A 12,007-nucleotide genomic window follows, 5' to 3' on the forward strand; every position below is an offset into this window, starting at 1 on the left:
GTTGCATCTCAATCAGATAGAGCCCAATGCAGACCCGGTCATGGAAGTGGATCAAACCGTGAGAGTGGGCCAAAGCCGTGCCCCTCCTAAAAGAGGTAGTGGTATGGATCTCATAGTAGGCTGGGTAGGCACACAAGAAGTGCTCCTGTCTCAACCTCCCCTAGCGTGCATAACCTACAGATCTGCTGCTCTCTGGCTTGCAGCTCTTCTTGTCTCAATCCTTAGCTGATGGGACGAGACCTGCATCTGTCCAATGGAAATCCTTAGTGAGACTCCTCTGTCCTCTAGGTATTGGGGTTTGATGATGAGTCCATCCTCCAAAAGGTCGTGATATAATTGGATCTTGGAGGGGAGCTCTTGCTCCCTCGCTCTTCCCCTCTCAAGTCCAAGACATATAGAGCTGGAGGATTACTAACTATATGATATGGTTAATCTCATCTCGTGGGATCAACTTGGGTGGCGCATCCATGCTATATTGAAAGGGGGGAAGATGGTCCATTTGAATACCCTGATTGGCAAACTATGTGGATACGCGTGCGTACCATGCTGCGTTGACCCCGCTCTTTGCTAAATGTTTGGATGACTCTAGTGCAGCCTCGGTAGTCTTTGGTCGGATAAGGCCAAATTTTGTGAAATCTGAAGTGGTGACATGGTGAACTCTGCCTGTACTATGTAATGGGGGATTGAGGGCTTACTCCAAATCATCCTAGATCCCATAATCACTTGTAGCCGCTCAAATCTCCTCAGTTTGTCGTTGAGAGATCACCCCCCAAAAAGGGTGTTGCGTACATGGTAGTCAGCCTCACTAGGGTGTCGAAAAGCCAGCTCTTCATTGTTGGATCCTGGAAGTGCGCCTGATACCATTGCCTCTCTAGTCAGGCCAAAGCTACTTGCCCTCGTTTGAGTTGTGCCCTGACTACACACACACACACACTTTTTTTTTTGGTAAAATCCAGTGCAGTGTATTTATATTGTCATAACTTTACAAGAGGGAAAGTCTCCAAGATGGAGAGTATTCCACAGATCAGAAACATAAAAAGAAAAGCTCAATGCAAGATGCATGTATATCACCCTCATGGCAGGCATCATATAAAGATTGCCGCAATGAGGCTCTAAAAGATTCATATGACTTTTGAAACTGACGACCCAAGTATGCCAGATTATGCTCTTCCCAGATTGTCCAAAGAGCCCAATATCTCACCCATGAGAAAAAGAGTGAGTATTGAGATAAAGGCATCCTAAATCGGCCAAATAACCAAAAGTGTTTCCCAAATATGTGACTCGGGAAACGGAGGCGAAGATGATCCGAAATTTTCCCCAGGAGGTTCCGAGTAGACTGGCAATGCCAAAGCAAATGAGGGACAGTCTCTGAAGGAGCGTGACACCGTAAGCAAGTGGGTGAAGCAATGTGACGTTTGGCAAGTGTTATTCCCACTGACAGTGTGCCAGTCATGCATCTCCAAAGAAAAAGTCTTTGTTTCAAAGGCATTTTACACCTCCATATTAGTCGGAGATTTTTCCGCCACCATGAAAGGGGCCGCCTGATATGCCACAGAGTATTAGCATATTGATGAATCCAAGGGGCAGGCTGAAGAAGCTTATAGACTTTGATGGAGGTCAAAACAGGCAGAGGAATAGGACGAGAGCATGTAGCAGAGGGGTACAATTGCCATTCCATAAGCCTGTCTGTGTCAGCCACAGGGGGAATAGGTAGAAAAGGGTGCAAGAGATCAGCAATTTTCTTCCATATCAATCTGTGATGCATTCCCAATGCATAAGTGGCAGTGGCCTGAGGAAAAGATACGACATGACCATGATCATCGACCACGTCATTGATGTATCTGATTCCCAATTTCATGAGATTGTATGCCCTAACCGGTTCCTGTAAAGCAAGTCGAGTGGCAAAGATGGCACTCCAATGAATACTTTCTTTCCTCATTGAGTTTGTCCCCGAATGATTATCAGGAGCCCATTTGACTTTAGAAAGCACTTGTTTCCAGTCCAGTATCAGAGCAGTAGAGAAAGGGCATCCAGGAATCTTCCCTACAAATCTCCCAATGACAACCTCCCAATGATCAGTAGTCCAATGGCCATAAGCATTTGTCCTCATGTTGACACACATGGAAGCTATCATACAAGTCCATGGCTGTTTTTGACGGAAAAAAGTATGAAGCATAGTCGCCTTCCTTGCAAGTACATGATATCTGATATTTAGAACATTAAGTCCTCCATGCATCCTAGGGGAGCACACCATTTCCATCTTCATCAGTCTCAATGCTTTCACAGCAGTTTTTGTCTTCCATAACAGCTCCATAGCTTGAGACATAAAAGCTGAGATATCTCTAGAGGACCAATGTAGTAAAGGCAAGAAGAACTGAACATAAGACATTACAATAGACTGGACTATTCTGAGCCTGACATGAAGTGGCCAAGTATAAATTTTCCAATATTCCAATTTATGTTGAAGTCTTTGGAAGATCCATTTTAGCTGCTGCTTCCTGGTGATATGCCATCCTATAGGATATCCCAAATGCCTGACAACATCTTTGGAATGCATTATCTGACCAGGCCAGAGAATAGAATGCTAGTCACATTGTTTCAGGGGAAGTAATTTGGATTTGTCAAAACTGATATGCAATCCCGCTGCTAATCCATACAATGATAATGTGGCCATAAGCATGCGGACTTCCTGAGGAGAGTTCTGTGGCATAAAAAAGGAATCATCAGCATATGCCTGTGCCAAAAAAGATGCAGCCCCAGGGATTTTAAGACCAGTCAGCTGTCCTGTGCTTGTAAGATGATCAAGATACATCAGGAGGGGATGAGTCGCAATGGCATAGAAAAGAGCACTAAGGGGGCAACCCTGTCTGACTGATCTGCCCAATGTCCATGACTGAGATAGATGGCTTCCGAGAATACACTGGGAAGTAGAGCCAGAATAAAGCCAATAAATTGCATTTGCGATCTTGGGACCAAAGCCCAACTTTGTCATGGTTTGGGAGATAAAATCCCATTGTACAGTATCAAATGCCTTAGTGAAATCTACCTGCAATATGAGCACATCTTGATTCGAATACTTAGCATATTCAATTGCAGTCAATGCATTGGAGATATTGTCATGAATTTGTCTTCGCGGCACAAACCCATACTGATGAGGATGAAGGCCCGCATTCAAAATCCCATGAAGCCTATACACAATCATTTTGGCAATGAGTTTGTAAACTACATGCATCAGAGTAATAGGCCTCCAATTTGACATATGATCACAAAGATTTTTTTTTTGGCACAAGTTTGATTATGCCATGCTTCCAGAGGTGCGGCAATTGATTTTCTTGCCAGGCAACATTGATCATTTGTAAGAGAACATCTTTCAAATCATCCCAGAAAGAAATATAAAATTCCACCGTAAGACCATCCCAGCCAGGGGACTTGTATTTGCCGAGATGGGATAATGCATTATCAAGTTCCCTGTCAGTAAAAGGTCTCTCAAATAATAGAGCATCATTCATTTTCACTATCCCAGAAACATATTGAAGAAATTCAGTCCTCGCATCAATCATTTGATTTGATGGGGAGCCAGGGGTAGAGAACAGTGTCTAGAAGTAATTTTGGCATTCATCTTGGAGATCAGAGAAAGAGTGCGTCCAAGATCCATCTAGTTTCCTGACCCTTAGACACGAGTTTTTCTTTCGAGTGGCATGCAGGCCCTGTTAAAAGGCTTTTGATGAGCAGCCCACACACACACACACACACACACACACGCATGCACACCCACACCCACACACCCACTTTTTAGTGAAATCTTTATATTTATGTGTGGGAAACCTCTGTACAAGGAAAAAGTTTTTACAAGTAAAACCTCAGAGCAAAAGTCATGAGGTAGCCAAGTAAAAAGTGACATATCAAGGTGGAGGAGGATCAAACACGGCATCCTCCAGCTTCAAATTGTTACACCCACACACCCACACCCACACCCACACTCACATAGACGCACACACATACATTGATGATATAATTGTATTAAAGTCCGCGGGAGACCCTTCAGGATCTATGGGACTGTCGATCACTACCAACTAGTAGTGATCCCTTACATCCAGTGAGAGAAAATATTACAACTTGTCGTGTCTTGAGTACTTGTTGGGCTAGCTTGTGTGCTAGACCCGGTACCTTATTGCAATGTTCCAAAATCTCTTTCAAGTAGCTTCCTAGCTTTTTGGATGGCTGCTCCAGTTGATTTTTTAGATCTCTGCTATCCCCATATCCTTCTCTAATGTGGGCATAGGCTCACATTTCAGCAGTACATGCTGTTCATCTTCTCCTTCCCCTATGGGGCAGATTTTGCATGTTCTTTGCTCTCTGAGGATCCGGGGTCTTGCCCATCTACCCCTCTCTACCACAAGATTCGGTGAACTAGTTCGCAGATTAGATGCCTTTTAAATGTTGATATGTCTTCCCTGTGTCCATTGAGTTAATTTCATGTTTATAAAACTGCATTTTTGTTCTTGGGTTTAGCCAGAGTTTTTGTAGCGTTTTCTGTGTCACTATCTCCCTTATTCATATCAGCAGCCGTTATACGAGCCCTTGATCTGTGTAGTTTCCATCACCTTGTGGTATCCTATTGGCATCCATCTTTTCAACTTTGTTGAGGTGAGCCATGAATTGACATAATGCCTCCCCCTCTAGAGGTAACATACCTGTTTCAGCTAGTATCATGGGGTATGGTTTCTGTGCCTTAACCCCTAACTCCCTATCATGAATCGTTTATGTATAGTTTCTATCCTTTCCTAGATATCTTAGACAACCTGGGTGCCCAAGCGGGGCATCCGTAAAGGACGATTGTCTGCACAAGCATGGGTACATAAACGTTCTCATTTCCCAATTCCATAGCTACGCTTTCCTGCATTAATTTTGGAAGCTATATAGAGCTTTCAAGCCCCCTAGAATCCTTCTTTCCATGCATGCATTCCATTTGTAGTTGCTCGTGAAATCCAGCCCTAAATATTTATATGAGTTGTCTATTTCCAAGGGCTCCCCTCCAAATGTGATATCCATTTGTTTGTTGCATGTCTCGATGACCATTACCTTTGTCTTGTTGTATTGACCAGCATCCCCGAGCGTTTGCAGGAATCGGTCAGTGCATCCAAATGTGCTTGTAGGTTCTCCTCATTCTTTGCGAAGAATACTGCATTATCTTCGTAGATAAGCATTACCAAAACGTACCCTGCAGTTCGGACTTCTTCCTTGCTGTTTATTCTCATCCCCTCTTCCAACTCATCGATAAAAAGACCGAAGAGTGTCGGTGACAGGAGGCAGCCTGTTTAACCCCTATGTCACTCCTTATTACAGCTTTCCCCTTGGAGCACGACCCATCCACTATTAGCTATGCTAACTCAGCTACCTCTCATAAAGTCGATATGTGGCTTCTCCGAGTTCTTGGGGAACTTTGAGCTTTTCTAGTCTTTCCTATAGCCTCTTAAGCGGCACCATGTCGAAGGCTTTCTTGAAATCTACGAAACAACATTAGACAGCCTCTTTCTTACCTTTGACTCCTTCAATTACAGCCCTTGTAACTAGATGATCAACCGTTGAGTGCTTGGGACGAAACCGTGCCTGGGATTGTGCCCTCACTCCTTGTTCCTCTGCTCATTTGCTGATTTCCTGCTCAAGGATAGTACCATATAAGTTTGCCATTAGACTGCTTACCATGATTGTGCGATAATTCTTTGCCATCTTGCTATCTCCCACCCTATGAATCGGTACAATCCTGCTTATCTTCCAATCTAATGGAAACCCTTTCTCTAGGGCCATATTCATAAGCCTGATAAGCATTTGCTTTGTTTTCTTACCTCCCCATGTTAACATTTCTGCTACTAGCCCTTGTATGTCTAGAGCTTTCCCATTAGCTAGCTTTCCAGGCCGTTGTCCATGTCTTCCTTCGATATGATTCCATTTGCTGCTTTGACAGTATAGTTTTGGTTGATCTTTCTTCTCCATCTCTTTTGTAGAGGCTTTTGACAAATCGTATCATGTCGTCCCATTGTGCCTTCCTCTCTTTGGGTTTGTTGCCGTGTAGTTTCTAAAAGAACTTTCTAGGATTTTATTTCTGCTCTTCAAAGTCTCAAGCTGCTTGCATTTGAGATATATCCCTTTTTTGTGCCTTGCTACTTGTCTATATATTCGAGCTTTCTCCTCCTCCTCTGTTGGATTTGTTGTTTTCCAAGCTCTATTTGCATCCTTGCAATCCTGGTCGTACCAATACATGGCATCCCTCCACTTCTCCCTGTGCTTTTAGTGAAACATTTCTGGGCTGTTGACAGCTCATTTCTTGTCATGTTGAAGGCATTTTCCCTTGTGCCATTGCCTTCTTTATCTCCTTTTCATAAGTATGGGGTTTTTTGTGGTCCATTCTTAGCCTAGGATTGCCTATGGACATAGCTCTATGGTCTGACTCAAGAGACTCGTCCTCAATCCTGGTGTGATCAATCATGTGCTTTGCATGCGAGGTTGTTATCACATAATCAACTATGCTTGACCCTTGAGCTGTCTTGCATGTGTACAGTCCGGTGTTTTGAAAATTTGTTGTGCCATTGCATATTTCTAGCCCAAAGCATCCACACAATGTGAGGAGTTGCCTTCCCATACAAGTGATATCCCCGGCATCTTTCGATGTCCTTTTCCATCTTCTTCTTTCTTCATTATCTTCTTCCACTTCATCCATCCATATGGGTCCTTTTCCCTCTGTTGTTATGATGCCTTGATCCTGTTTGCATTGATCCTGTGCATGCATTGAAATCCCTTGCTAGAATGATTGTACTCTCTTTAGAGAACCTGGCTATACCCTCCCCTAAGTGCATGAGGGGGTCTTCTAGAGATAGGTTGCTGTTGTTTTTGTAGATGGGTGATTGTGGGGGTGCAAAATAGCATGCTGCCATTTTGATATTCCCCTCCTTTGCCATGATATCAAGCTACATTTATTGTTTGTGTGGGTCCTCTTTAACAACTTTTACTCCAAAACTATAATGTCTGTCTCAGCTATTTCCTCTTCCAATGCGATGACCTTGCCCACGGTCCAACCTCCTAAGTTCTGCACTTTGATCCTAAGGGTCTCGAGTCCCTATGCTTGTTTCCCTCTCCCCTTGTTTTTTAATGTAATGATGGCCTTTCCATCTTTCATGTATGCATGCTTACCTTCCTTCTTTGCTTTTCTGATTTTTCCCAACTCCTTGAGTTTTTGGGCATATTGACTTCGCGTAAGGTCTTCATTAATCCAGATGGAGTGTCCCTTCAAGCGATGTCTATGGTTAAGCACTTTGAGGTGGGATTGAGTGTCTTGAAATTTCAGGAGTAGTTGTCTTTTCTCCTTTCTTGCCCGCCCTAAAGGCTTCTTGCCATTTAGTGGATGATATATGCATAGTTTTTTGGAAAACCTGGGTGATAACTTTCTCTATGTTCTCATCCTCATTCTGAGAGAGAGAGAGAGAGAGAGAGAGAGAGAGAGAGATGATGTGATATGATTGTATTAAAGTTCACTCAAGACCCTTCAGGATCTATGGGACTGTCAATCACTATCAACTTGTGTGCTAAGTCCTAGCAATAGTTTGTTGCGATGTTCCAAAATCTCTTTCAAGTAGCTTCCTACCTTGCAAAGGGCCTCTGTGGCAAATTGCCCAATCTCTTAATAGCCCTGGTAGCTCCTGCAAATGGTGAATCTTCTGGGCAGCCTTTGGATTACACAAAATGGTGAATTGCCTTGTCTAGAAGCGGAGGAGACCCTGGAAAAAGTGTGCAATCACCAATTGCCTGTCCTGGAAGACTCCCAGGATCATTGCGATTTCACAAATCAGCTTCCGGAAAGGTCCTGGTGGTGACGTGTGAATTCCTCTAGCAGCTTCTGGGAAGTGCGATTTTGTTGTCTGGGACCTGGCAAGGCTCGTGGGTGATGACAAATGTTATGCTCTAGCCGAGATAGCATGACCTCGGAAAGGTCGGTGGGCATTTTCTCTTAGATGACCGACTTTTGTAATATTTTATGTGCGTAAATAAAATGGTCAAGGGAAGTAACTGCCAAGGTCCTAGGTGAGGGTGTATTGGCATCGACTAGGTGGTTCTGAGTGCTCAGGCATTGGTGCACCTAAATGTGTAAGAATGCCAAGGGGCAAATGTTTTAATTGTGCCCCAAGAGAGGGGTAAATGGTGTACCAAGCTAAAGGTTTAAAATGATGACATGTGGCAGGGGAGAACCATCTAGGGAATTGTGGGCTTGTGGATAAGCATGAAGGAATGAAATTACGTATCTTGGTGGAGGCATGCAATCCATGAAAGTGGCTGGGAGGAAAATTACGATGCCATCGCCTGTGATTTTGCCTTGTCCGTGAATCGACGACTCCAAGAGAGTAGTAAATAGAGTGTTTCATTTGGTATCAGAGCCTGCAATCGAGCCTTTTCAAGCTTTGACGATCGAGCAGAGAGAGCGTTGAGGAGTACTCTGGGTGATTAGTCGACGTCTTTCCTTGGTGAAGGACTGAAATAGGCGACATTGATCGCTTGCTCAAGGCTTTGTTAGCAAACGGGAGTCGAACGTGCATTAAATTGCCTTTGTGCATAATTCACCCGTGATGAACAAGGGACAACTCTGCCACGCGTGACGCCAAAACGGAGAAAAAGAGTCAAGGTGTATGCTTGGTACAGGAAGAAGGTCGCCGTCCCCTTCGCCATTTCCTACAAATTCTGCACGTGGAAGTTGACGCCGCGCCTCACGTGCAAGTGAAGAGAGATTAGGAATAGAGCGTTTTCGTCAAGGCAGCAACATCTACATTGAGGAGCAGACGATTACTTTGTGGAGCTGAGGCGTTGCGATGGGCGACGCATGGGCAGCGTCATCACTGCGTGGCTGATTAGCTCAACGAAGGGTCACCTTTGGAACTCCAAACTTCAGAATCATAGCTCTGCCCTGCATGGAAGCGAGCAGAGCGTTCTAGGCCAGCGTCGATCAGACCTTTGAAGCAGAGTCTTCTGAAGAGGATCGCTACATAGCTATTGCGAAGGTCACCCGGTTCTTCATCAAAGGAAGTCGGACTATATCTACGTTACGTGGAGCTTCCAGGGAGCATTTTTCCCCCCCTTCTATACAAATTTCCAGTTTGCAGTCTATTTACTCCTGTACAGCAAAAGGAAATTTGAAGTGTGATACTTTTGGAGTTTTGGCGTGCGGAAAGAAGTGAAAAAGAAAAAAAAAAAAAAAAAAAATAAAAATCTATTTTCCCTTTCGAAAGAATGGAGGCAGAGGGACAAGATTCCAGGGTAAATCTTGGTGAATCTAGAGCGCGATCTACGCAAGAAGTGTCCCATCACACAACGCCTACTCTGGTGGGTAGGATTTCTATATTAGAAGATGCTTTACAACAGATCATGAACCAGCAGCTTCAAGTGAACGCTGGTCAAAATGAAATTAGAGAGATGGTGCAAGCCTTGTCGGCTAGACCATCTAGAAATGAAAAGGGCAAAGCTCTAGCAGAGCTAGAGCCCAGTATACACTCGTCGGAACGTGCGAAGGTCAAGGTACCTAATATTGCTAATTATAGACCGGAAAAGTACGCTGGTCGGATGACCGAGTGCAGTTCTGATGTGATCGAGGTTTGGTTACACAAGTGGGAAGAAGCCTTTGCCATTTGTGAAATCAGATCTGATCTAAAGAAAATCCGTGAGACCACTCACCTGTTTATTGAGGCAGCGGATAGGTGGTGGATAAAGCAACAGAAAGATCAGGTTGCCCCTACCACCTGGAAACCTTTGCCGGAGAAATTTGTCGGTGGCGGAGTACACTGACAAGTTCAGGGAATGTGTTATGAAAATAACAGACCCTCTTCGGCTCAGTTGAAAGACTATATCTATGGACTGAACGACAAGATTAAAATGGAAGTTCGGGCTAAATATGTGACTACATTAGATGAATCTATTGCAGTAGCCCTGAACTATGAGGATGCTAGAGGCAGACCTAGTGGGTTTGTGCAGGCAGGGACTCAGCATGAGTACCCGAGAAAAGGGGGATTTCAGAGGAAATGGACTTCAAAGACAAGTGTCTCGCAGCCAAGTGGCCAAACCAAGCAGGTGAAGTCGGTTGAGGGACAAGCAAAGACAAGTACCAGCGTCGGAGTGAAAAGAAAAGTAACTCCAATGGCAACCCAGGCTTGGCCAAAGTCCTCGTTGACCCCTGAGCAAAAAGAAAAAGCTAGAAAAGAAGGATTGTGCTTCGACTGCCTTTAGCGATATCAGTGGAAAGATTGTCCACTAAACAAAGATCGTCGCACGGCCAATATGATAATATCTGAATGCGACGCGGAAATGCAGGAGAGTCCCAATGCGGAACATATGTAGATGCAATTGGTGGGACCTTCTCAGAGTTTAGTACCTGTGTTGTTAAGTGTGTTTGTTACTAAGTTAGTAAGTGGTGCATTCGATAACATCCTTTCAAAGCCCGCAGCAACGGGGTATACGGTTTTTGATGAGCCCGAGTTGATTAAAATGAAAGGGCAAGTAGCCAACCATGATGTGATTGTGTTTTTGACTCAGCGTCAACGCACAATGTAATTAACTCGAAGCTTATTAAGAGGCTCAAGTTGAAAACTAGTCCGTCTGACTATGCTTATACGGTCAGGGTGGCGGACGGAAGTTCAACTGAAGTATGGGACCAGAGGGTTACCCAGTTGGAACTTCGAATTCAGGACTATGTTGAGAAGCTGGACCAGGCTTGCTCACGCAGATATAGCCCTAGGCATGGCTTGGCATTTTTGGAAAAATCCAGGCATTGATTGGAAAAAGCATATTTACAAGTTCAAGATGAACGGGGTAGAATATGTTTTACGAGGCGAGAAGGATTTACCTCGAGGACCATTGATTTCAGCCATGGAAATTTGGAAGACTCCGAAAGAGTTTCTGTGTCTGTGTATAGCATCGGTAGAGTCGATTGATGATGCATCGGCTAGCACTGGTCTATTTACAGGTTCTACCCCCGGGATAAGCTCAATTTTATGCTGAACATTCCGCTCTGGAGGTAACCCATAAGGTAACTCATCCCTAAAACAATCAGACGACTTCTTCGATATCTCTTTAGCTAACTCGGCCATTTTTCCATCTTGGGTAGCTTTACAGAAGAAGCTGAGGTGTGAAGACAACTGGAAGGATACCTCAAGCTGAGGCAGATTTAACCCAGTTTTTCACCTTTTGCTTCCCTAGTGATATTAAAGAGGAAGAAAGATGATACTTTTTACCTCTGTACAGATTACAGAGCATTGAATAGTATCACTATTAAGCACAGGTATCCGATGGCTCGGATCGATGATTTGCTAGATGCATTGCATGGGGCCGTATTTTTCAGTAAGATAGATCTTAAGTGTGGCTACCATCAGATCCGTATTAGAGCCGAGGATGTGCATAAAACCGCTTTTAGAAGCAGGTTTGGTCATTATGAGTTTTTGGTAATGCCCTTTGGACTTACCAATGCTTCAGCTACATTCGTCATGCTTATGAACGATTTACTACTTCCGTATATCAGAAAGTTTGTAGTATATTTTATTGACGATATTCTGGTATTCAGCAAAAGTATTATTGAGCATCATGAACACTTAAGAATAGTGTTCAGTACTTTGAGGAAAGCCAGTCTTTATGTAAATAAGAAGAAAACTATACTGTGTATGGTTAGACTTGAATATTTAGGATTCATAATTACTTCAGAGGGGGTAGAAATGGATCCAAAGAAAGTGGCTGCGATACTGACTTGGCCAATCCCTCAGAGTCTGACCGCTTTGCGATCATTCTTGGGATTTGTCCAATTTTATCGAAGGCATATCAAAGGATATTCCGAAATAGTATCGCCATTGACTGAAGTGACCTCAGATAAAGTACCTTTTTAATGGGGACAGAATCAATAGGAAAGTTTTAACACCATAAAACAAGTTGTGGTCACAGGGACGGTGTTAAAAATAGTTGACCCCCAGAAACCGTTGTTCCT

General features: G+C 43.8%; 2 protein-coding genes across 5 annotated transcripts in view; one reads left to right on the forward strand and one right to left on the reverse strand.

The window, feature by feature from the left end:
• Positions 1–12,007, forward strand: part of LOC147898306 (uncharacterized) — a 72,524-nt gene that overhangs the window by 39,516 nt on the left and 21,001 nt on the right. The gene's annotated exons all lie outside the window — the stretch shown is intronic.
• LOC147898307 (uncharacterized) lies at positions 990–2,314 on the reverse strand. The gene has a single exon (XM_087378761.1). It carries the CDS (start codon positions 2,312–2,314, stop codon positions 1,025–1,027), a length of 1,290 nt encoding a protein of 429 aa, XP_087234887.1. The 3' UTR covers positions 990–1,024.

Source organism: Dipteris shenzhenensis, chromosome 9 (assembly GCF_047967505.1).
Source record: "Dipteris shenzhenensis isolate YYH24624 ecotype China chromosome 9, Dip_SZ_1.0, whole genome shotgun sequence".
NCBI lineage: Eukaryota > Viridiplantae > Streptophyta > Polypodiopsida > Gleicheniales > Dipteridaceae > Dipteris > Dipteris shenzhenensis.

Coding starts and splice junctions, on each gene's coding strand:
- LOC147898307 (XM_087378761.1), bottom strand. CDS start 2,314: ATGGAGCTGTTATGGAAGACAAAAACTGCTGTGAAAGCATTGAGACTG.